The sequence below is a fragment of the Hyperolius riggenbachi genome, chromosome 6, assembly GCF_040937935.1.
Source record: "Hyperolius riggenbachi isolate aHypRig1 chromosome 6, aHypRig1.pri, whole genome shotgun sequence".
NCBI lineage: Eukaryota > Metazoa > Chordata > Amphibia > Anura > Hyperoliidae > Hyperolius > Hyperolius riggenbachi.
Window position 1 is genome coordinate 366,894,303 of NC_090651.1, and position 22,091 is coordinate 366,916,393.

Genomic DNA, 22,091 nt, shown 5'->3' on the forward strand with positions numbered 1-22,091 from the left:
CCGCTTGTAGCCGAAAACCTTGTAGCCGAAAAAATATGGGCTACAAAGGGGAGCCCACTTGTAGCCTATATCAAAACTCAGGCGCCCTTTTCTACACCTTGTAGCCCATATTTTCAGAAATAGCATTGATGTCTATGGCGGCGCCCTTTTCATACAGGCAGCTCAGGCGCCCTTTTCAACCGATCCCGAAAAAATATTTACAGTGGTCATGATTGACGATAGTAAAACACTGGAAAATTTTACCAATAGTTTACTACAACTAAACCTAACCCTACTCTCACACAGAACCCTCCCCCTCTGACACCTAACCCAAACCCCCCTTTCCCGACACCTAACCCAAACCCCCCTTCCTGATGCTTAACCCTGAAACCCCACTTCCTGAAGCCTAAACCTAAAGCCCCCCTTCCCTCCTGATGTCTGACCCTAAAACTTTCCCTTTTCCTTTCTGATGCTTAAGCCTAAAATTCCAATATCTATAACTTTGTAATTAAATTTGAAAATTATAATTTTTTAAAAAGAAAAATTGTTAAATACAAAAGACCAGGGCCGGATTAAAGGCAAGGCCAGATAGGCCATGGCCTAGGGCACCACAGGATCAAGGGTGGGTGGACAGCAGGCTATACTGGGGTGGGGGGAAGGAAGGGTCACCTGGCTACCTATACTGGAGGGAGAGGGGGTCATTAGGCTATCTATACGTAAAGGGGAGTGTCATCTGGCTTCTTATACTAAAGGGAAGAGGGGAGGTGTCATCAGTCTACCTATACTAGGCGGAATGGGGGGTCATCAGGCTATTAAAACTAGAGAAGGGCGGTCATCTGGCTGCCTATACTAGAGGGAAGGGTCAACGGGCTACCTATACTAGAGGGGGGTGGCTGCTGACAGTGGCCTTGGGCGGTAAAGAGTACAAATTCGGCCCGGCAAAAGACCAAAAATGTAAATAACTATAACGTTCTAATTTTCAAAAAAAATAAAACCTTCAAAAACTATAGTGTTCTAATGTTCTCAAAACAAAATGAACTTCGAACACTATAACGTTCTAATTTTCCCAAACGTTATGTATCGGGCACCTAATGGCCGATATTTCTCCGCATTATTACCTATGGCGGCGCCAAAATCGTCTATTAGCCACGACCACCCAAATTTCCTGGTTAGGCTTCATCTCTTAAAGCGGCCATGCACTTGATTTATGGCCAGATCAACCATTAGATAGAGCCCACCCTGTCGAATCTGATCAGAGAGGATCTATTGCCTGCCCACACACTGAACATCAATTTATAATAGATTTAAGCTAGAAATCTATTGGAATTCGCCCTGCTGCCGCTCCCCCCAAGTGTCCGGCGTCACTGCAAGCCCCTGTACCACAAGACACTGACACATACAGTGACATCATTATATGCGCCTGGGGCCACGTGGCATAGGCACCACTCCAGACACTGGAGGAGGTAAGGATTAACGGCGGCGGACATCTGTACCTTCAACACCGCACATAGGCACAAGGGGGACACATATAGCCTTGAGGGAACACCATCTGGGGGTCTGTTGGTTGTTCACGATATTGAATGCCGTTACCGTCACACTCACGGTTGAGCCCTTGCGGCAGAGATATTCCAGCATTCCTGGACCAGAAATCGATTGAAGCATCGATCGGGCAGCCGTGTTGCAGCACCGACTCTATTCTGATTCAATAAAATAATCTTTGGGTCTGATTCACTAACCGGCGCTAACCTAGTTAGCACGCCTAAAGACGTTGGGCATGCAAACTAGGGCGCTAAGTCCTTTGCGTGCACAAAGTCAGTACTGATCGCGAGCAGCGTGGTGCGCCGTTAATGTCGCACCGTTCGCACGGTAATTCGCCAAATGTTGCATCGTTCGCGTGAAAGATGTGATTTTTAGAGCACAAAGGAGAATTACCGCGCGAACGGTGTGACGTTAACTGCGCACCATGCGATATTTTTGGCGCACGTGAGAAAACCCGCTTAGCGCTGCGGCGATAATACTTAGCGCCAGTTAGTGAATCAAGCCCTTTATGGGCACTTTATGGGACTTGATTTCTTTTTACATTCCTTCTACAAAATTGGTACATTAATGCAAAAGGATCGTAGAGGTCAACCCAGCCTTTGACTCTCTACTGCGCTTGAGTTTAAGGTTACCTTAATCTGAGGTCGTTCAGTTATTTAGAGCTGTTACACTTCATTATCTCCACTAAACCCCACTTATGTTCAGTGTAGGGTTCTCTACATCTTCCTCTTGAGTTAATTTATCCGGTTTCTTATATCTTGTAGTACTGGGAAGGAGGTAATATTACATATGAGGTTTTTTCAGATTACGCCAGGGTTGTGTTCCAAAAGGAGGTCACTCAAGCCAAACTTCATGTAGATTAGCGGGATCGGATGGCCAGAAGATGGAGCGTGTGACTCAACTGAGCCAATGTCCAAAATTCTGTCCACTGAACACGACTTTAAGAGAGGCGCCTCCAGGCATGTTGCCAAGGCTGTGCTTTGATTTTTTTGTTCCAAGAACCCACGAGAAGGCTTTGCCAAACGAGTAACAGAATGGCGCTTTGTGTTAAACTTGTACATTTAAACCAAACTTTTTAAAACAAATTGTTTAAGTGCGTCTCCGGCCAGAGACACCGGACAACGCTGCTTTCTGTGTGGCTAGGCTTAGATCCAACAGTCTGCTATTATTCAGCATTGCTTTGATTTTTTCCCCAAAATTTAAGGTGAAAATGAATGTGTAACTACCCTCTACTGCCTGAGTCCAATTCTTTCTTACGGAGATTTTGAATAAAGTTAGTTAAAGGGACACTTAATTATCTGTAAAAAAAATTAGTTTTACTCACCTGGGGCTCCCAGCAGCCCCCTGCAGCTGTCCGGTGCCCACGTAGACTCCATCAGAATCAGATCCTCCTGGCCCCGCCGGCAGCCACTTCTGGTTTCGGCGATAGGAGCCGACAGGCCGGGAATACGAATGATTCTTCGCAGTCCCGGCCACAATAACGCCCTCTATTCTGCTAGCAGCAGAGAGGGCGCTATTGTGGCCGGGAATACGAAGAATCACTCGCGTTCCCGGCCTGTCGGCTCCTGACGCCGAAACCGGAAGTGGCTGCCGGTGGGGCCCTGAGCATCTGATGGAGTCTACGTGGGCACCGGACAGCTGCAGGGGGCTACTGGAAGTCCCAGGTGAGTAAAACTAATTTTTTTACAGAGACTTAAGTGTCCATTTAAGGTGGACATACATTAGGTGATGGCCACCAGATCGACCATCAGAAAAATCCCTCTCCGATCGAATCTGATGAGAGAGGAATCTCTTACCTGCCCAGACACTGCAGACTGATTTCCAATAGAATTCAGCATGAAACCTATTTCTGTCAATTCCAATTTCTGATTTTCCAATATCCGTATTTCCGATGAACAAAAAGTCTATTATTTTCTGCATTTTTTGCATCCTCTGATTGGCTAAATACTTCAGAGTTGACGGAAATACTCGCTAGTATCTGGGTCTTGTGATTGCTCTAAAATGACCACGGTAATCCTTTAAAAAAAAGGTTCGTGGAAAAATTCTGCATTCTCTGAATGGCCAAGTGCTTCCAAGTTCTGTCATTGGGCTTAAATTACCGAGTTGCAGTAAATCAGATTTCTGCAGATATCCGATTTCCGAGTTCTAATCGGAAATGCCAATTTTTGATCAGAGATGAGGAAAGATTGTTGTGATTCTGAAGGGTTTAGGGGTCCCAGCACAGGAAGCGAGCTCAACGGGAGGACGGCTTCCCCTCCCAAAATAAGTACCCTTTAGGGGCACTTTTTTTTCCTTAGGGCTCGTTTCGCTCCACGGCTCTGCATTGCATGTCACTGCCGGGGGCGGAGCTTGCGATTGCGGGCGCAATCGCCCCGGAATGCAGCATACCATGTGCTGCAGTTCAGAAGTGAACAGGCCCGAAATTTACATCAAAGGAGCCTATAGGCACAGATGTCCTGGCCAGGGCAGTTTCTAGGCTAAATTTCACCCAGTTCGAGAGTCAAAAAATTGCCCCCCCCCCCAATCAAAGCTGCTAAGTGAAATCATGTCAAAAGGCTTCTTGAAACCAACTCACCATTTTTATTTTATTTTTAATTTTTTTACTCTGCGTCTGACCACCTGCCCAGGGAAAAAAAGAGTGACCCCCTCCGCCCCCTAGCCAGGGAGTCACAGTATGGTGGTCTGACCACCTGTCCAGGGAAAAAAAGTGTGACCCTCTCCCCCCCCTAGCCAGGGAGTCACAGTCAGACCATGGTGGTTTGACCGTCAGACCACCATGGTCTGACTTTGACTCCCTGGCTGTGGGTGGTAGGGGGGGTGCTCTTTTTGCCCTGGGCTGGTGGTCAGAGCCCACCATGGTCTGACTGTGACTCCCTGGCTGGGGAAGGGGGGTACTCTTTTTGCCCTGGGCTGGTTGGTGGTCAGACTCTGACCACCAGCCCAGGGCAAAAAGAGTGCCCCCCTACCCCCAGCCAGGGAGTCACACTGTTAGACCATCACCATGGTGGGTTCTGACCACCAGCCCAGGGCAAAAAGAGCGCCCCCCTCCCCCAGCAGCCACATCAGAAAGAGAGAGGCAGTGCTGTACATAGACTGCCTGCCTTACTGCCTACTTACCATGAGGTCCATCTCATGGCAGGTGGAACTGGAAGAAGGCGCCGGGCCAGGAACGGTGGGGGTCCGGGCAGGGGACCATGGAGGTGCTAGCGGGCAGCGGCAGCAAGGGCCAAGGCACCCACTAGCAGCAGTGGCAGCGAGGAGCCCGAGTCCAACTGGCCAAAAAGACTCCACCTTCTGGGGCTGGGCTCCGCCGCACACTGCTGCTGCACACAGGGGTGAGCCTGGGGTGCCTGGCACCTGGCAGCAAGATTTTCTCTGGCGCCTATGGGAGTGGTTAAATTAACCGCGCCCAACCACATAACCACACCCATGTCCTGCCTAATCACACCCACACCTTCCACCTCTTTACGCATGCATGTGGTACCCCATTCCTACCCCTCTTCCATGGGCTTGCTCCTGGCTGGCTTTGACTGCCTGGCAGTCTGCTAGTCTCTGGACTGACTCAGGTTGAGAGGCTCTGCGAGTGCGACGCAGTCACACACTGCGTATTTATGGCTGCCTGCGGCCACCGTACTCTCGCTCGCTGTCGTCGGCTCCTCCCCCCGCCAAGCCCAAGCGTGAGGTGGGCTGCCTGTATCTTTCCCGTTGCGCCGCGCAGCCTGCCAGTGTTGCCAACCTTTCACGTTATTTTTTACTGACAAATACCTAAAAATTTACTGACAAAAGATTATTTTTACTGACAAAATTTCCCCACTAAATGCACATAAGAGACAGCGTTTCACCAGTAAATGCACATAATAAGAGACCGCTTTTCACCAGTAAATGCACATAAGAGACCGCTTTTCACCAGTAAATGCACATAAGAGACCGCTTTTCACCAGTAAATGCACATAAGAGACAGCTTTTCACCAGTAAATGCACATAATAAGAGACTGCTTTTTACCAGTAAATGCACATAATAAGAGACTGCTTTTCACCAGTAAATGCACATAATAAGAGACAGCTTTTCACCAGTAAATGCACATAATGACAAACAGCCAGTTTCCCCAGTACATGTAGCCAGCCTGGACCCCCATTAGGCAGTGAGTGACAGGGAGCCCCTTTAGGCAGTGAGTGACAGGGAGCCCCTTTAGGCAGTGAGTGACAGGGAGCCCCTTTAGGCAGTGAGTGACAGGGAGCCCCTTTAGGCAGTGAGTGACAGGGAGCCCCTTTAGGCAGTGAGTGACAGGGAGCCCCTTTAGGCAGTGAGTGACAGGGAGCCCCTTTAGGAAGTGAGTGACAGGGAGCCCCTTTAGGAAGTGAGTGAGTGACAGGGAGCCCCTTTAGGAAGTGAGTGAGTGACTGGGAGCCCCTTTAGGAAGTGAGTGAGTGACAGGGAGCCCCTTTAGGAAGTGAGTGAGTGACAGGGAGCCCCTTTAGGAAGTGAGTGAGTGACAGGGAGCCCCTTTAGGAAGTGAGTGAGTGACAGGGAGCCCCTTTAGGAAGTGAGTGAGTGACAGGGAGCCCCTTTAGGAAGTGAGTGAGTGACAGGGAGCCCCTTTAGGAAGTGAGTGAGTGACAGGGAGCCCCTTTAGGAAGTGAGTGAGTGACAGGGAGCCCCTTTAGGAAGTGAGTGACAGGGAGCCCCTATAGGAAGTGAGTGACAGGGAGCCCCTTTAGGAAGTGAGTGACAGGGAGCCCCTTTAGGAAGTGAGTGACAGGGAGCCCCTTTAGGAAGTGAGTGACAGGGAGCCCCTTTAGGAAGTGAGTGACAGGGAGCCCCTTTAGGAAGTGAGTGACAGGGAGCCCCTTTAGGAAGTGAGTGACAGGGAGCCCTTTAGGAAGTGAGTGACAGGGAGTACCTTTAGGAAGTGAGTGACAGGGAGCCCCTTTAGGAAGTGAGTGACAGGGAGTACCTTTAGGAAGTGAGTGACAGGGAGCCCCTTTAGGAAGTGAGTGACAGGGAGTACCTTTAGGAAGTGAGTGACAGGGAGCCCGTTTGAGCAGTAAGTGACAGGGAGCCCCCAGCCGCCGCTCCCGCTCCCCCCTTACCTTGCAGACCTCAGGATCAGCGGCGACCCGACCAGTACCGGCGGGCGCCGGACGCAACCGCTCTATATGCGGAAGTGATGTCACTTCCGCATAGTGCGGGCGCTGGGTCCTAGCGCCCGCACGATTGGTCGCCGCCTGATCGAGGTCTGAGTGAGGCGCCAGGAGGGAGGGAGGGGGAGCAGTGGCGGCGGCCACAGGGACGGCCTGGCGCCCCCCAATCTGTCACTCATCGGCGCCCCGTTCAGCAGAACCGGCTGAACGGGGCAAGAAACGGCCCTGGTCCTGGCACCCTAGACTCCGCCCTCCATGAACCTACAAACCCCCTCTGAACCGCACCGCAAGTGTGCTGACTGTCACTCACTTCTCCCTCACTTCCCTTGCCCGTCATAGGTAGCTACAAGTGTCCCTTAGCATAAGGTAGCTAGAACTATCCTCAGTATTAAGTAGCCTTTGAGTGAAGGGAGCTCTTGTCAGTGGAATGCCGGAAGCTGGCCGAATAACCTCTCGTCTACGCTCTGCTCGGGACTCTGCATAGGGAAGCAGGGAGGGAGGCACTGGGGAGGGGAGTGAGCAGCCTTTCCATCATCAGGTGCCTGTAGGCTCATGCCTACAGTGCCTTATGGTAAATCCGGCCCTGGAAGTGAATCGCCATGCATGAATAGAAACGGCAGACAGTGCGGTCTATGCACTGTCTGCTGTCCCTGCAATCGCGTCTCCAGAAGCGCGCATGAAAGTGTGCTATTCACAGGTTACTTTAAGGCCTCTTTCACAGTAGGACGTTAATGTCGCACGTTATAATTAAAAAAATGTATAATGCAGACTAACGCACAGCAATACAAAGTCTGTGCGACATTCACAGTGCACACGTTGCGTTGTGTGTAACGTGTAGCAATATTTAGAAAGCGCGTTTAGCAATACATTTGCTGCGTTATGTGTGTTGCACATGCTCAGTAATGTTTTTTCGTTTTAAAAAATGTAACGCATGCGCCGTTTTCGTTCCATCAGTATGCAACGGAAACGGCGCACCAAAAGACACATAACGCAGTGCAAAATAATGTCTAATTTCATAACCTACAAGTGCTGCGTTAGGGGCGCGTTGTGCGACTTAAACGTCGCATCAAACGCAACGCAACGTCCCACTGTATTTTTTGACATTCCCAGTTTTCGTCATTCTCATTACTCACGTGACCCCCTGCTTCTTCCAGGCTATGGTGGAGGAGGGGTTGCTGCTGTTACTGAAGCACAACAGCGCGATGGTGCTGCCGCGTTTGTACGATTTGGTATCGTTGACGATTTTCACATTTAAAGGTGGAACTAAATGAAAAGAAAAAAGAAAACGAGTTAAAGTGGACTTTAACTTTCTCTCTGCTCTAAAAGATAAGCAACAGCATAATGACCTTTAAATAAAAACATTTCTTTGTTACAGCTGATACAAATCCTGCAGTGTGTCTACTTCCTGCGTTCATGGAAGCAGACATAGGTTTAACATCCTGTGTTTACAAATTAGCTGCTCTGTCAAGGCAGCCAGCTGACGCAGCTAACAGATCAAATTACATTTGTGATTAGTCACAGATGAGGGGGAAATAGGCTAAACTCTCTACATACAATGCACATTTCTCTGTGTTCCTTCTGTCCTGTGCAAAAGTTCAAGTCCAAGGTGAGAGTGCTATGGAGGCTGCCATATTTGTTTCCTTTTAAACAATACCGGTTGCCTGCCAGCCCTGCTGATCTATTTGGCTGCAGTAGTGTGTGACTCACACCAGAAACAAGCATGCGCTAATCTTGTCAGATCTGACAATAATGTCAGAAACACCTGATCTGCTGCATAGTTGTTAAGGGGCTATGGCTTATAGTATTAGTGGCAGAGGATCAGCATGGCTGCCAGGCAACTGGTATTGTTTAAAAGGAAATAAACATGGCAGCTTCCATATACCTCTTGCCTCAAGTTCCCTTTAAGAGCCTTTTGGTTTATATCTGCCGAGACGACTTCTTAAAACAACTGACCCAAAACAACAGCAACTTTCTGAGCACGGACCTCCAGTCATGAGGAACATATAAAATTCATGAGGAGAAGTTAATTTTTTATACCTCTACAGATGCTCACATACTACGGAAGCTCTCCGCCCTAAAGCGTCAATGGAGTCATCTACAGGCAGCATGTGAAGTATACACTTCTGCAGGGCCGGGCCGAGGCATAGGCTGGAGAGGCTCCAGCCTCAGGGCGCAGTGTAGGAGGGGGCGCACAATTCATTCAGCTGTCATTCCTAATTGTGTTTGAAGCAGAAATAAATAAAAAAAGGGGATACATAGCGGTGACTGCAAGCCAGATAACTAGATATTAAGGTGTTGGGGAGGTTTTGGGCCCTGTGGCACCTCTAAGTCTAATAACAATCAGTGTGTGACGGCTGGGGTGGGAGGGATGGAGGGGCGCACTTTGATGTCTCAGCCTTGGGTGCTGGAGGACCTTGTCCCTGCTCTGCACTTCTGTATTGGTTAAACGACACATTTCTTTGTACAGACATAGAGGATACCTGAAAGGGAGACAACAAAAGGAGCACAGAGGGACAGAGGAATTTTGAATGAAAAATAGGGGCTGTCCATCTAAAGGAGGGATGGGTGGGGCCATAAGGTTGAGGAAAGCCAATCAGGCTCCAACTGTTTAGGGTTGTTGTGGGGAGGAGTTAGGGTTAGGTGTTTAGGAGGGGATTGCATTGGGAGGTTAGGGTAAGGCATTTAGGGTGGGGTTTTGTCTGAGGGGCGGGGTGTTTGGGTTAGCTATTAAGGAAACGGATTGTTCAGGTAGGGGGTGAGTTAGGCCTTTTAGGGGCGAGTTTGTTGTGGGGAGGAGTTAGGGTTGGACATTTAGGGGGGATTACGTTGGGAAGGGAGGATAGGGTTAGGCATTTATGGTAGGGTTTGGTCTGGGGTAAAGGAGGGGGTTAGGGTTAGCCATTTAGGAAGAGGATTGCTTGGGAAGGGGGAGGGGTTAGGCATTTAGGGAGGAGTTTGCTCTGAGGAGGAGTTAGGGTTAGGCATTTATGAAGGGGATTGCATTGGGAGGGGAGTTAGGGTTAGGCATTTAGGGAGGTGTTTTGTGTAGGAGGGAGGTTTAGGGAATAAGGAAGGAATGTGCTCTAAATTAGGCATTTAGGGAGGGGTTTGCTTTGAGAGATGTTTCGGGTTAGGTATTAGGCAAGTCAACAGTAGCAGCATAATATTGGTAATATGGAATTCAGTCCCATTTTCTCAGATACCTACAGGCTACAGGTCCCGCCTCATCGTGTAGACACATTGTGTCCACTATACTGCAGGGATTCTGGGAAATGTAGTCTGTCATCTATTGTTCTGTGGATGACACATGGTCGCCCCTAAAATGACCCACCCAGAAGCTGAATCCAGAGAAGACAGGAAGCAGGCTGTATTGTAGTGGCAGCCACATTTGTACCGTGAAATAGATAATTTGCCAGCACTTTGCTTCTGTGCACTGTTTATATTTACTCAGAGCAGGGACAAGGTCCTCCAGCACCCAAGGCTGAGACACCAAAGTGCGCCCCTCCATCCCTCCCACCCCAGCTGTCACACAATGATTGCTATTAGACTAAGAGGGCCACAGGGCCCACAACCTCCCCAACACCTTAATTTCAGATTCGGGTTTCACACTCTCGGAACAGGCATGCAGCCGGTGATGTGAGAGTGCAGTCAGAACATGTGATCTGTAAATGCCTTCTGGGTCTGTAAGTGGATATATAAGAGGCAGAGAATTGGCACAACGGCCAGGCAAGCAGCAGTCTTTGTAAGGGAATGATGTCGGCTGAGAAATTCCTGTAAATCATATGAGCTGCGGTAAAAGCGATACAATGGCCACCGTGATTTAGTAACGTTCTCCTGGGCGTCATAGAAGATAAGTGATCCTGCAAATTCTGCCTAATGCCAGACAATGTTTTAAATAAATCCAGGTTTGAAAGATCTCTTAAATCCTCCAGTGCCCCGGAGAAGCTCGCTGCATCAAGCTGACTGTCATTCTCTTATTACTTGTTTGATTTAAAGAGACACTGAAGCGAAAAAAAATATGATATAATAAATTGGTTGTGTACTATGAATAATTACTAGAAGTTTAGCAGCAAAGAAAATATTCTCATACTTTTTTTTCAGGTATATAGTGTTTTTTCTAACATTGCATCATTCTATAATATGTGCAGATTACACAACACTCAGCATTCAAAATGAGTCTTTCAGAGCAGTCTGTGAACTAATGACCTCTCCTCTGGCAGAGAAAAAGTAAATAGTCCAGGAACAGTTGAGATAATAAAAGTCAGATAACAGCCCTCTCCACAACTAACTTAGTCAGAGAGTTAATGGCTTGTTTGCATAGAGATGACAACTGGAGTTTCTTAACTCTTCCTGTACTGGAAACTATTACACTGATGTACCTGATCTTAATTTTTTATGTCTTAGCTGTACTACACATACAAATCATAACATCATCCTTTTTTTTTCACTGTAGTGTCTCTTTAAAGAAAAGCCCAAGTAAGGGAGATATGGAGGATGCCATCTTTGTTCCTATATAACAAACAAACACAGAACATTTATATTGCATGGACTCAAACCGCCAGAGCTGCAGCCACTAGGACGCGCTCTATAGGCAGTAGCAGTGTTAGGGAGACTTGTCCAAGGTCTCCTACTATATAGGTGCTGGCTTACTAACCAGGCAGAGCCGAGATTCAAACCCAGGTCTCCTGTGTCAGAGGCAGAGCCCTTAACCATTACACCTTCCGACCCCTTTTTTAAATATTATATAGGAACACTGTCATGAAATGAAAATCTTAAAATTTAAATATATATATATATATATATATATATATATATATATATATATATATATATATATATATATATATATATATATAAAAACACATACAAATAAGAAATATGTTCCTTCCAGAGAATGAGCTTGCAACTTGAAGAAGCATGTCGCTTCGAAACAGCGGTCTGTAGTTGCCTTCAGCCTATTCTTGACATGTGATTTTTATTGCATGTTTAATAAAAAAGCTACTTTTCACTAAAGCGGTGCTGCTGATACTTGTTTTTGTATCTTCCAGAGTAAAATGAGCCATAAATGACTTTTCTCCTATGTTGCTATCACTTACAGTAGGTAGTAGAAATCTGACATTACCTACAGGTTTTGGGCTAGTCCATCTCTCCATAGGGAATTCTCAGCATGACTTTTATCGTTTATAAAGACACTTCCTGAAAAAGATTAATACAAAGATGCCGCCCAGCCTCCTTGATCACCGTACACTTTTTTTGGCAGTTGGACGAAGCAACTGCCATTTGCTAAGTGCTTTTGAAAATAAAAAAATCCCTGAGAATCCCCCATGAGTAGATGGACTAGTCCAAAACCTGTTGGTTCTGTCAGGTTTCTACTACTTACTGTAAGTGACAGCAACATAGGAGAAAAGTAATGTATAGCTCATTTTACTTTGGGAGAAAGCAATTCTTATCTGTATATGTTTATATTACATTTTAAGATTTTTGCAACAGTGGTCCTTTATTGCAACTTGTTTGACTAAAAGGAAAGCCCAAGTGAGGTAGATAAGGAGGATGCCATATTTATTCCTATTTAAATATTAGTCTACAGCCTGGCCTGTAGAAATAGATAGCACAGCTGCAATGGGGCCTAGGAAGGGGTGGGGGCTCTCCCTTCCTTAAAATAATGGTTAAAAAAAAGCACACTACCTGATCGAGGGGGAAGGGGGGCCGGTAGCAGGATCAGGTAGCATATATTGCCACTGCTCCCCGTCGCTCCATCTCCCAGCAATGGCTGAGTTTAAAAAAATGGCCACAACCCTGTGAGTCTAATCACAGAGCAGAGTGCAGGAGGTGGGAGAGAGGCGGGAAATGGGCGGAGGAGAGACAGTGTATGGCCAATGACAGCTGGGAAAACACCAGAGGGGGGCGTTTTCCAGGAGTGCCTTTCCTGCAAGGGACGCCCCTTCCCCCTGTTAGCTGCCAACAAGCTGCTTGTCTGTGTTTTCTGGGGGTGACAGTGCGACACAGTGGAGGCAAGGAGCGGAGCGAGGGGGACACAGAGGTATGTCATGGAGCAGGGCACAAGCCTCTGTGTTCCGGGAGGCTGGTTCAGATGCTTAAAGTGAGCTACTTAGCAGCCCTGAAAAGGCTTGGGGCCTGATTCACAAAGCGGTGCTAACAGTTAGCATGCTGGTGAAAAGCCCTTTATCACGCCTAAACTCTGTTTAGGCATGATAAGTTTAGGTGTGATAAGTTTAGGCATGATAAGTTTAGGTGTGATAAGTTTAGGCATGATAAGTTTCGCTGTGATAAGTTTAGGCATGATAAGTTTAGGTGTGATAAGTTTAGGCATGATAAGTTTAGGCATGATAAGTTTAGGTGTGATAAGTTTAGGCGTGAGATAAGTTTAAGCACCAACTGGGTTAGCACCGCAGTGCACAGCTGATCAAAAGTTTTGCGCTAGCAAAGTCTGGTGCACTTCGCATAGAGTTTAAAGGCACTGCTTTGCGTGCGGGACTTTGCGCGCGATCTAAACTTATCTAAACTTATCACGCCTAAACTTATCACGCCTAAACTGGCTTTTCACCAGCGTGGTGCAATGGTTATCACGCCTAAAGTCTCTAACTGGGTTAGCACCGCTTTGTGAATCGAGCCCTTGGTGTTTCTTTAACAGTTTCACAGCATCAGAACTTTGTTTTTCTTACCAAAGCATCATTTTTAGCTGCATTTTTAGCTAAGCTCCACCCATCAAAGAAAACTGCCCGGTCTTTTTCCCCCTGATGCTGTGCAAAGCATGATGGGATTTCCTATGTTGTTATTCACGTTGCCTAACAACTGCGGGGGGTGATCAGTACACAGCACAGTTGGAACTGTGTCTCATGCTCCGTCACCTCCTTTCAGCCAAAAAGATGGCTGCCCCCATGAAATCACAAACCTTTGCCTGTTCTTTTAAAACAGGGTGGGTAAGAGATTATATTACCTATCTATTCTAATTAACATAACTAATGTAACTTAATGACAGTATGTTTGTTTAGGCTGAAGTTCCTCTTTAAGTTAGCTTGCATAACATTAGCAGCAGCCCTTGGGAAGGGGATACAGAATTAGCCAATGGGGACTGAGGGAATCAAGACATGCTCACAGATGCAGAGTATGCAAGGAAGCTGTGCTGAGTAGTATTGCAGCAAATCTCCTTCACAGGTTAAATGCCTGTACACACTGACTGCGTCGTGCTGCTATCTTAGAATTCGTATGCGATTTTTCAATCGGAAAGCCATCATGAAAATAAAGCAAATTGCAAGGCTCTGTACACAGAGGTGCGATGCGATATTCGAAAAATCGCAATCGCAGTGCCTGCAGTGCTTTTTGAGCGCTTGCGTTACTCAGGAAAAAGGCAGCGCATGCGATTTTCATTGTGCTTTTTAGGTAAACAATCAGGAAACCAGGAAAAGATAGCCTCAGCATAATTGCAAATGCACAAAAATCGCAAGTAGAATTTTGATTTAAAAAATCACATCGCACTGAGTTTACGTCAGTGTGCACCGGCCCTAAATTAGACAAGACAACAGAAACAACATTTATATTGCACTTTTCTCCTGGCTGACTCACAGCTGCTTGAGCTGCAGCCACTAGGGCGCGCTCATTAGGCAGTATCAGTGTTAGGCAGTCTAGCCCAAGGTCTCCTTACTGAATAGGTGATGGCTTACTGAACTGGAAAAAACGAGCTTTGAAACCCTGTGTAAGAGGCAAAGCCCTTAACCATTACACTATCCAGTCATAAAGGACAATTGACCTGAGAGGGTTATGGGGGCTGCCATATTTATTTCCTTTTAAACACTGCAGATTGCCTGGCTGTCCTGCCGATCCTCTGCCTCTAATACTTTTAGCCATAGCATCTGAAAGAGCATGCAGTTCAGGTGCTCTGACTGAAGTTTCACAAAATTAGCCGCATGCTTGTTTCAGGTGTGTGATTCAGACACTACTGCAGCCAAAGAGATCCACCAGGCAACTGGTATTTTAACCCTCCTGGCTGGCTATTAAAATCCGCCAGGAGGCAGCGCAGCAGTCTTATTTAAATGTTTTTTTATTCAAATCAGATAGCCGCTGTGCAGTGGCATCCCCCTGCCCGCTTCGATCGCCTCCGGCGACGGGGCGGGATGACGTCACCTACGTCATGGACGTCGTGACGTCTAAGGGAGTCCTGATCCACCCCTCAGCGCTGCCTGGCACTGATTGGCCAGGCAGCGCACGGGGTCTGTGGGGGGGGGGCGGCGCGACGGATAGCGGCAAATCGTCATGGAGCGGCGGCAATCGGTGTGCTCACGCAGCTAGCAAAGTGCTAGCTGCATGCAGCAAAAAAAAAATTATGCAAATCGGCTATGCTGAGGAGACTTTATTGAGCAGAACACAAGGATGAACATGAAGAGGTGGCCCTGGTCACTTACACTGGACGTGGAGCTTAGTGCTGGCGCTCAGCACTGTCTTCCCGTCATTGGCGGAGGTACAACGGTACGTGGCCTGGTTGTCGCTTGCCTCCGTTTCCACGACGATCTGCCGGGAGGCAATCTTTCCTGCATTGATCTGCTTGTTCTTGTCATCGTTGACTGTCTTCTTGTCCTGGATAACGACAATAACATGGCTAGAACACAAAAAAAAGTGTCCAGCTGCAGCAGTGGCGTACTAGGTGGGGTGCAGCGGGGTGAGGCGGACCATGTGTCACCATGGAAGAGGTGAAACCTGGGCAGAAGCGTTCATGGAGATTTTCGTCCATTAGTGGCCCAAAACGAACATTTCCAATCGGTCATATGAATAATCATAAATGATCACTCCGCAAATTGTATCGTTAATGGCCACCTGAAGTCCTGCTGTTCCTGTCTGTAGGGGAAGTGCTGATGCTCCTGCTTCTAGAGGAAGTCAATGAACATGCATCTGCTCATACCCTGAAAAGTGATTTAGCTGCTACTGCTAAAAACAATTTGTAGAAGTGCAACAGGTCTGCATCATAAATAAAGTCCTACCACATCTGCTCCTGCCCAGAGAGTATGATAGTGAAAGGGCTGCTGCTTCTGCCCTTAGAGGAGGCCAGTGGACATGCAGCTGCTCCTGCCCAGAGACTATGATAGTGTAAGGGCTGCTGCTTCTGCTCCTAGAGGAGGCCAGTGGGCATGCAGCTGCTCCTGCCCAGTGAGTATGATAGTGAAAGGGCTGCTGCTTCTGCCCCTAGAGGAGGCCAGTGGGCATGCAGCTGCTCCTGCCCAGAGACTATGATAGTGTAAGGGCTGCTGCTTCTGCCCCTAGAGGAGGCCAGTGGGCATGCAGCTGCTCCTGCCCAGTGAGTATGATAGTGAAAGGGCTACTGCTTCTGCCCCTAGAGGAGGCCAGTGGATGTGCAGTTGCTCCTGCCCAGAGATATGTCACTAGAAGTGAAGCTGCTCCCACCCTAGAGGAGGCCCCTAGATATTGTTATTCCAACCCTAGAGGAGGACCTTAGATAGACATATGCTCCCACCCTAGAGGAGGCCCTTAGATATTCAGTTAATCCCACCCTAGAAGAGGACCTTAGATGGAAATCTGTCCCACCCGAGAGTAGGTCCTTAGAAGTGCAGCTGCTCCCACCCTAGAGAAAGCCCTTAGATATCTAGATGCCTCTACCCTAGAGGAGGCCCTTAGATGTCTAGCTGCCTCTACCCTGGAGGAGGCCCTTAGATGTCCAGCTGCTCCTGATCTTAGAGGAGACCAGTAAAAGTACTGTTTCCTTTGTTTACCTGTCACATCCATTTATAAAACAACTGCTACCAACACCTACAGAACATAGTAGAAGACCAGTAAGATGACCTTGTAGGTGTGCGTTTTCTTTAAAAAAGGATCCTCGGCTCAGGCTGCTTAAAAACTGCAAGGCCTTGGTGATGCTCAGTGATGTATCTCTTCTTTCTGATCAGTTTTGGAGTTATCTCCTGCTGGTGGTCACCTCAGTGGCCCCCATTTACTTGTAAGGAACTGTTCCACGTACCTTCATCCAGGTGAGCCGCGGTGCTGGGTGTCCTCCACTGGAGAAACAGATCATCTTGACGGGGGTGCCGGCTCGGAAACGTTGGGTGGTAGGAGGAGCCTCAATCCAGATTGTCTGAGGAGGGTCTAAAAATCATTGTCCATGTTCACTTGTCATATATAGAAAAACCAAACCAACCATAGAACAGCTGGAATGGCCAACATTTACTGCAGCTTTGGGAGGGGGTATTAGAGCACTCACACTGCACGTTGATCTGCACCATCTGGAACTTGTAGTAGAGGACATCCTTGTTGAAGGCCTCACAGGTCAGCTGCATGCCATTGTGTTCCCTCTTCACCACTGTGGTGACATTTGACATTGTCACCTTTCCCCCATGATCTGACTGCAAAGAACAGGAAGATATGCAATGTAATGTACTGTCTATATCACTACATGCGTCAGTATACAATCTATAACGCTAGACGTGGCCAAGTATACATTCTATAAGATGTGACTTGGCACAGTATACAGTACAATCTTTAAAACCAGATGTGGCCTAGTATACAGTCTATATCACGAGACGTGGCTCAGTATACACACTAGAAATGCCCCCCCCCCTCCCCCCCCAAAGACCTTCCAACCCAACACACCGCTCGGAACTTCCAACCCAAGCATTTCTCCCGAAATGTTCTCCCTTAACATTCCCACACCCCTCCAAGTCAGCAGAAAATAATCGCTATGTGCGCAGCATTCACCAGAAAATAATCGCTATGTGGGGAGCATTCACCAGAAAATAATTATGTAGGCAGCATTGACCAGAAAATAATCATTATGTGGGCAGCATTCACCAGAAAATAATCATTATGTGGGCAGCATTCACCAGAAAATAATCATTATGTGGGCAGCATTCACCAGAAAATAATCGTTATGTGGGCAGCATTCACCAGAAAATAATCGCTATGTAGGCAGCATTCACCAGAAAATAACTTATGTGGGAAGCATTCACCAGAAAATAATTAATTGTTATGTGGGGAGCATTCACCAGAAAATAATCGTTATGTGGGCAGCATTCACCAGAAAATATTCACTATGTGGGGGAGCATTCACCAGAAAATAATCCTTATGTGGGCAGCATTCACCAGACAATAATCGCTATGTGGGGAGCATTCACCAGAAAATAATCGCTATGTGGGGAGCAGTCACCAGAAAATAATCGCTATGTGGGGGGAGCATTCACCAGAAAATAATAGTTATGCAGGGAGCATTCACCAGAAAATAATCTCTATGTGGGGAGCATTCACCAGAAAATAATAGTTATGTGGGGAGCAGTCAACAAAAAATAATCTCTATGTGGGGAGCATTCACCAGAAAATAATCATTATGTGGGCAGCATTCACCAGAAAATAATCGCTATGTAGGCAGCATTCACCAGAAAATAATCATTATGTGGGCAGCATTCCCCCTTAACATTCCCACACCCCTCCAAGTCAGCAGAAAATAATCGCTATGTGCGCAGCATTCACCAGAAAATAATCGCTATGTGGGGAGCATTCACCAGAAAATAATCATTATGTGGGCAGCATTCACCAGAAAATAATCTCTATGTGGGGAGCATTCACCAGAAAATAATAGTTATGTGGGGAGCAGTCACCAGAAAATAATAGTTATGTGGGGAGCATTCACCAGAAAATAATCATTATGTGGGCAGCATTCACCAGAAAATAATCTCTATGTGGGGAGCATTCACCAAAAAATAATAGTTATGTGGGGAGCAGTCACCAGAAAATAATAGTTATGTGGGGAGCATTCACCAGAAAATAATCTCTATGTGGGGAGCATTCACCAGAAAATAATCGCTATGTGGGAGCATTCACCAGAAAATAAACGCTATGTGGGGAGCAGTCACCAGATAATAATCTCTATGTGGGGAGCATTCACCAGAAAATAATCTCTATGTGGGGAGCATTCACCAGAAAATAATCTCTATGTGGGGAGCATTCACCAGAAAATAATCTCTATGTGGGGAGCAGTCACCAGAAAATAATCGCTATGTGGGAGCATTCACCAGAAAATAAACGCTATGTGGGGAGCATTCACCAGAAAATAATCTCTATGTGGGGAGCATTCACCAGAAAATAATCTCTATGTGGGGAGCAGTCACCAGAAAATAATAGTTATGTGGGGAGCAGTCACCAGAAAATAAACGCTATGTGGGGAGCATTCACCAGAAAATAATCTCTATGTGGGGAGCATTCACCAGAAAATAATCTCTATGTGGGGAGCATTCACCAGAAAATAATAGTTATGTGGGGAGCAGTCACCAGAAAATAATCGCTATGTGGGGAGCATTCACCAGAAAATAATGGTTATGTAGTGAGCAGTCACCAAAAAATAATCGCTATGTGGGGAGCAGTCACCAGAAAATAATCGCTATGTGGCCCCCCATTCCCCAGCCCCCACCCACCCACCTCCGTCCACATCAGCCAGGCCCAGCAAGTACCAGGCACATTAATAATACTTTTACTTACATGCTGCAGCCAGGCAGCTTGCGTGGGGTCGGGTTGGGGCACTCCGCTCTTCTCCTCAAGTGACGTCACGCACAGGTGGCCTCCGGCAGAGTCCGGCTCGAGGACAGCTCCTCTGCTCTGGCCTCCGGCTCCAGTCCAGACAGTCAGGATCGCAGGCGCAGCACACTGTCTGAGGCTGAGCCAGCTACTTTATCAGATGGGGGGGGGGAGCCGCTCTTCTAAAATTACCGGGGGGGGGGGGGGGGGGGGAGACCGGCATCATGGTATAAGAAAAAAAAAGTAGTCCTTTGAGGTATGGGCCCCCCAGTGGCGTAGGGCTGCCGCAGGCCCCATAGCAAACGCTATGGTTGCTATACTGATTACTACACCCCTGCCTTGAGAGAAGTTTAGATCTTGTATAATTTGCTTCTGCAGCTTAGTTGTCTCCTATCAGTCTGGGTGCAAGTGAAACGTTTTGATATTTAAAGGTTATATATAGAGCATTGTTAGATTTGACCTCCTACTATAGGTTTACTTAAAGGACACCCGAGGCAAAAATAAACTAATGAAATAAACGATTGTATCTATCTTCCTTCTCCTAAAAATGACCTTTTAAGATATTCCACAGTTCTATTTTATGTTTAACTCTACTATTTAAGTTTTAACTTTTTTATTGTTTTTGCTCAATGACACATTCATTGAAGTATGCCAGAGCTAAAATCTATGAACTATTGATAATTTTTATCTCTTTCCTGCTCTCAGAAGCCATTTTCTGCTAGGAAAGTGTTTTATAGTTGGAATTTCTTATCAGTGAGGGTCACACTGTAGTCACTTCCTGTCTGAGTCAGGACTGAGTCAGCCACTTACATACCTGATATTTAACTCTTTCAGGCAGAGAACGAAAAAAAAGGAACACAGCATAGTTATTTGTGTGCTAGGCACTGTACATACACATGTCTATCTCATCATGTCACATGTCACATGTCACCTCGGGTATCCTTTAAGAAGGTGGGGAATGTTTAACTAAAAATGTTTTCCTCAAAGCCTTTTAAAAGTAAGTATGCCAGTACCGTACAACTCTGATAATAACTCACATCAGTAATGGTGACCACAGCATTCTCCAGCTCCTTCGGCCCCAGCCACCAGCGGAGAGACACCTCTGGGTTACTGGAAGACGTGTAACAGGACAGGGAGAGCGTTGCATTCTCCGGACCACTTGTGGAGCCCAAGATAGTGACTCTGGCGGGGAGAACTGTGGAGAGAAGCAGACAAAAATAAGACAAATAGCAGGACTCCAACTGATTCTGAGACTCATAGGAAACCCGAAATATGTAAAGCTACAACTGGAGAATGCTAAATTGTCAGCTGACAGCCCGATCTCTTGGATTCAACATTTTCTGAGTCCAGCACGTCGCCATGTGGTACGTAGCATCAGAGGGCATTATGTTGTTTTCAAATGCGCAGTAAAGATTCTGTGCCAAAGGCCCACATAGCCTCAGGGAGACCCACCACTCAGCCATACATGTACTAGTCTGATAGCCTGCCCTGTAACAACCATTGCTGTTCAGTTACACGATCTGTTGCAAAGTCTAGCTGATTCTGAATCTCCAGACAATAACTAGGTACCTCCTATTTCTGGAACTCCAGACAATAACTGGGTACCTCCTATTTTTGAATCTCCAGATGATTGATAACTGGGTACCTCCTATTTCTGAATCTCCAGCCATAACCGGGTACCTTATATTTCTAGATTGAGTCGGGTCCAGATGATAACTGGGTACCTTATATTTCTGGATCGAGTCCAGGCGATAACTCGGTACCTTACTGTATATTCCTGGATCGAGTCCAGGTGATAACTGGGTACCTTATATTTTTGGATCGAGTCCAGGCGATAACTCGGTACCTTATATTCCTGGACAGGGCCGGATTTGTACTTTTTACCGCCCAAGGCCAACTATACCGTCTGTTTGGTTGTTATCTCTGTGTGTCCCAATGAGAATTCTCCTTACTCTCCATCATTGGATGCCACAGACAATAACCATTTTAGTAATATGCGTATAGATAAGTTATGTTTTCCTTAAGAACTTTTATGTTATGTTTTCCATCTCTTTAATGATGTACTCATTGTGTCACCATGAGAGTTAGGCTGATTTGTACCTGCAGGACAGAGCTTACAGGTCTTGCAGGGATGACAAAAGTACAGGACAGATAGTTCAAAGGTTAAAGCTGTCCTTGTAGATAGGGATGGCTCCATAGAATAGCTTTACTGCCCCTCACTGAGCCGCCCCTAAATTTCTGGTGCCCTAGGCCATGGCCTATGTGGCCTTGCCAGAAATCCAGCCCTGTTCCTGGATCGAGTCCAGGCGATAACTGGGTACCTTATATTTCTGGATCGAGTCCAGGCGATAACTGGGTACCTTATATTTCTGGATCGAGTCCAGGCGATAACTCGGTACCTTATATTCCTGGATCGAGTCCAGGCGATAACTGGGTACCTTATATTCCTGGATCGAGTCCAGGCGATAACTGGGTACCTTAAATTCCTGGATCGAGTCCAGGCGATAACTCGGTACCTTATATTCCTGGATCGAGTCCAGGCGATAACTGGGTACCTTAAATTCCTGGATCGAGTCCAGGCGATAACTCGGTACCTTATATTCCTTGATCGAGTCCAGGCGATAACTGGGTACCTTATATTTCTGGATCGAGTCCAGGCGATAACTGGGTACCTTATATTTTTGTATTGAGTACAGGCGATAACTCGGTACCTTATATTCCTGGATCGAGTCCAGGCGGTAAGTAGGTACCTTATATTCCTGGATCGAGTCCAGGCGGTAAGTAGGTACCTTATATTCCTGGATCGAGTCCAGGCGATAACTGGGTACCTTATATTTCTGGATCGAGTCCAGACCATAACTGGGTACCTTATATTTCTAGGTCGAGTCGAGTCCAGGCGATAA

At 46.9% G+C, this 22,091-nt stretch overlaps 1 protein-coding gene across 1 annotated transcript in view; it reads right to left on the reverse strand.

Annotated features, from left to right (window-relative positions):
- NPHS1 (NPHS1 adhesion molecule, nephrin) overlaps window positions 1–22,091 on the reverse strand; it is a 104,285-nt gene that overhangs the window by 44,952 nt on the left and 37,242 nt on the right. Inside the window, exons 10-14 of the mRNA XM_068241848.1 lie at window positions 20,226–20,383; window positions 16,886–17,027; window positions 16,646–16,770; window positions 15,081–15,252; window positions 7,794–7,923 (exon numbers count right to left, since the gene is read on the reverse strand). Coding sequence (XP_068097949.1) covers window positions 7,794–7,923; window positions 15,081–15,252; window positions 16,646–16,770; window positions 16,886–17,027; window positions 20,226–20,383 — 727 coding nt within the window. The remainder of the gene's footprint in view (window positions 1–7,793; window positions 7,924–15,080; window positions 15,253–16,645; window positions 16,771–16,885; window positions 17,028–20,225; window positions 20,384–22,091) is intronic.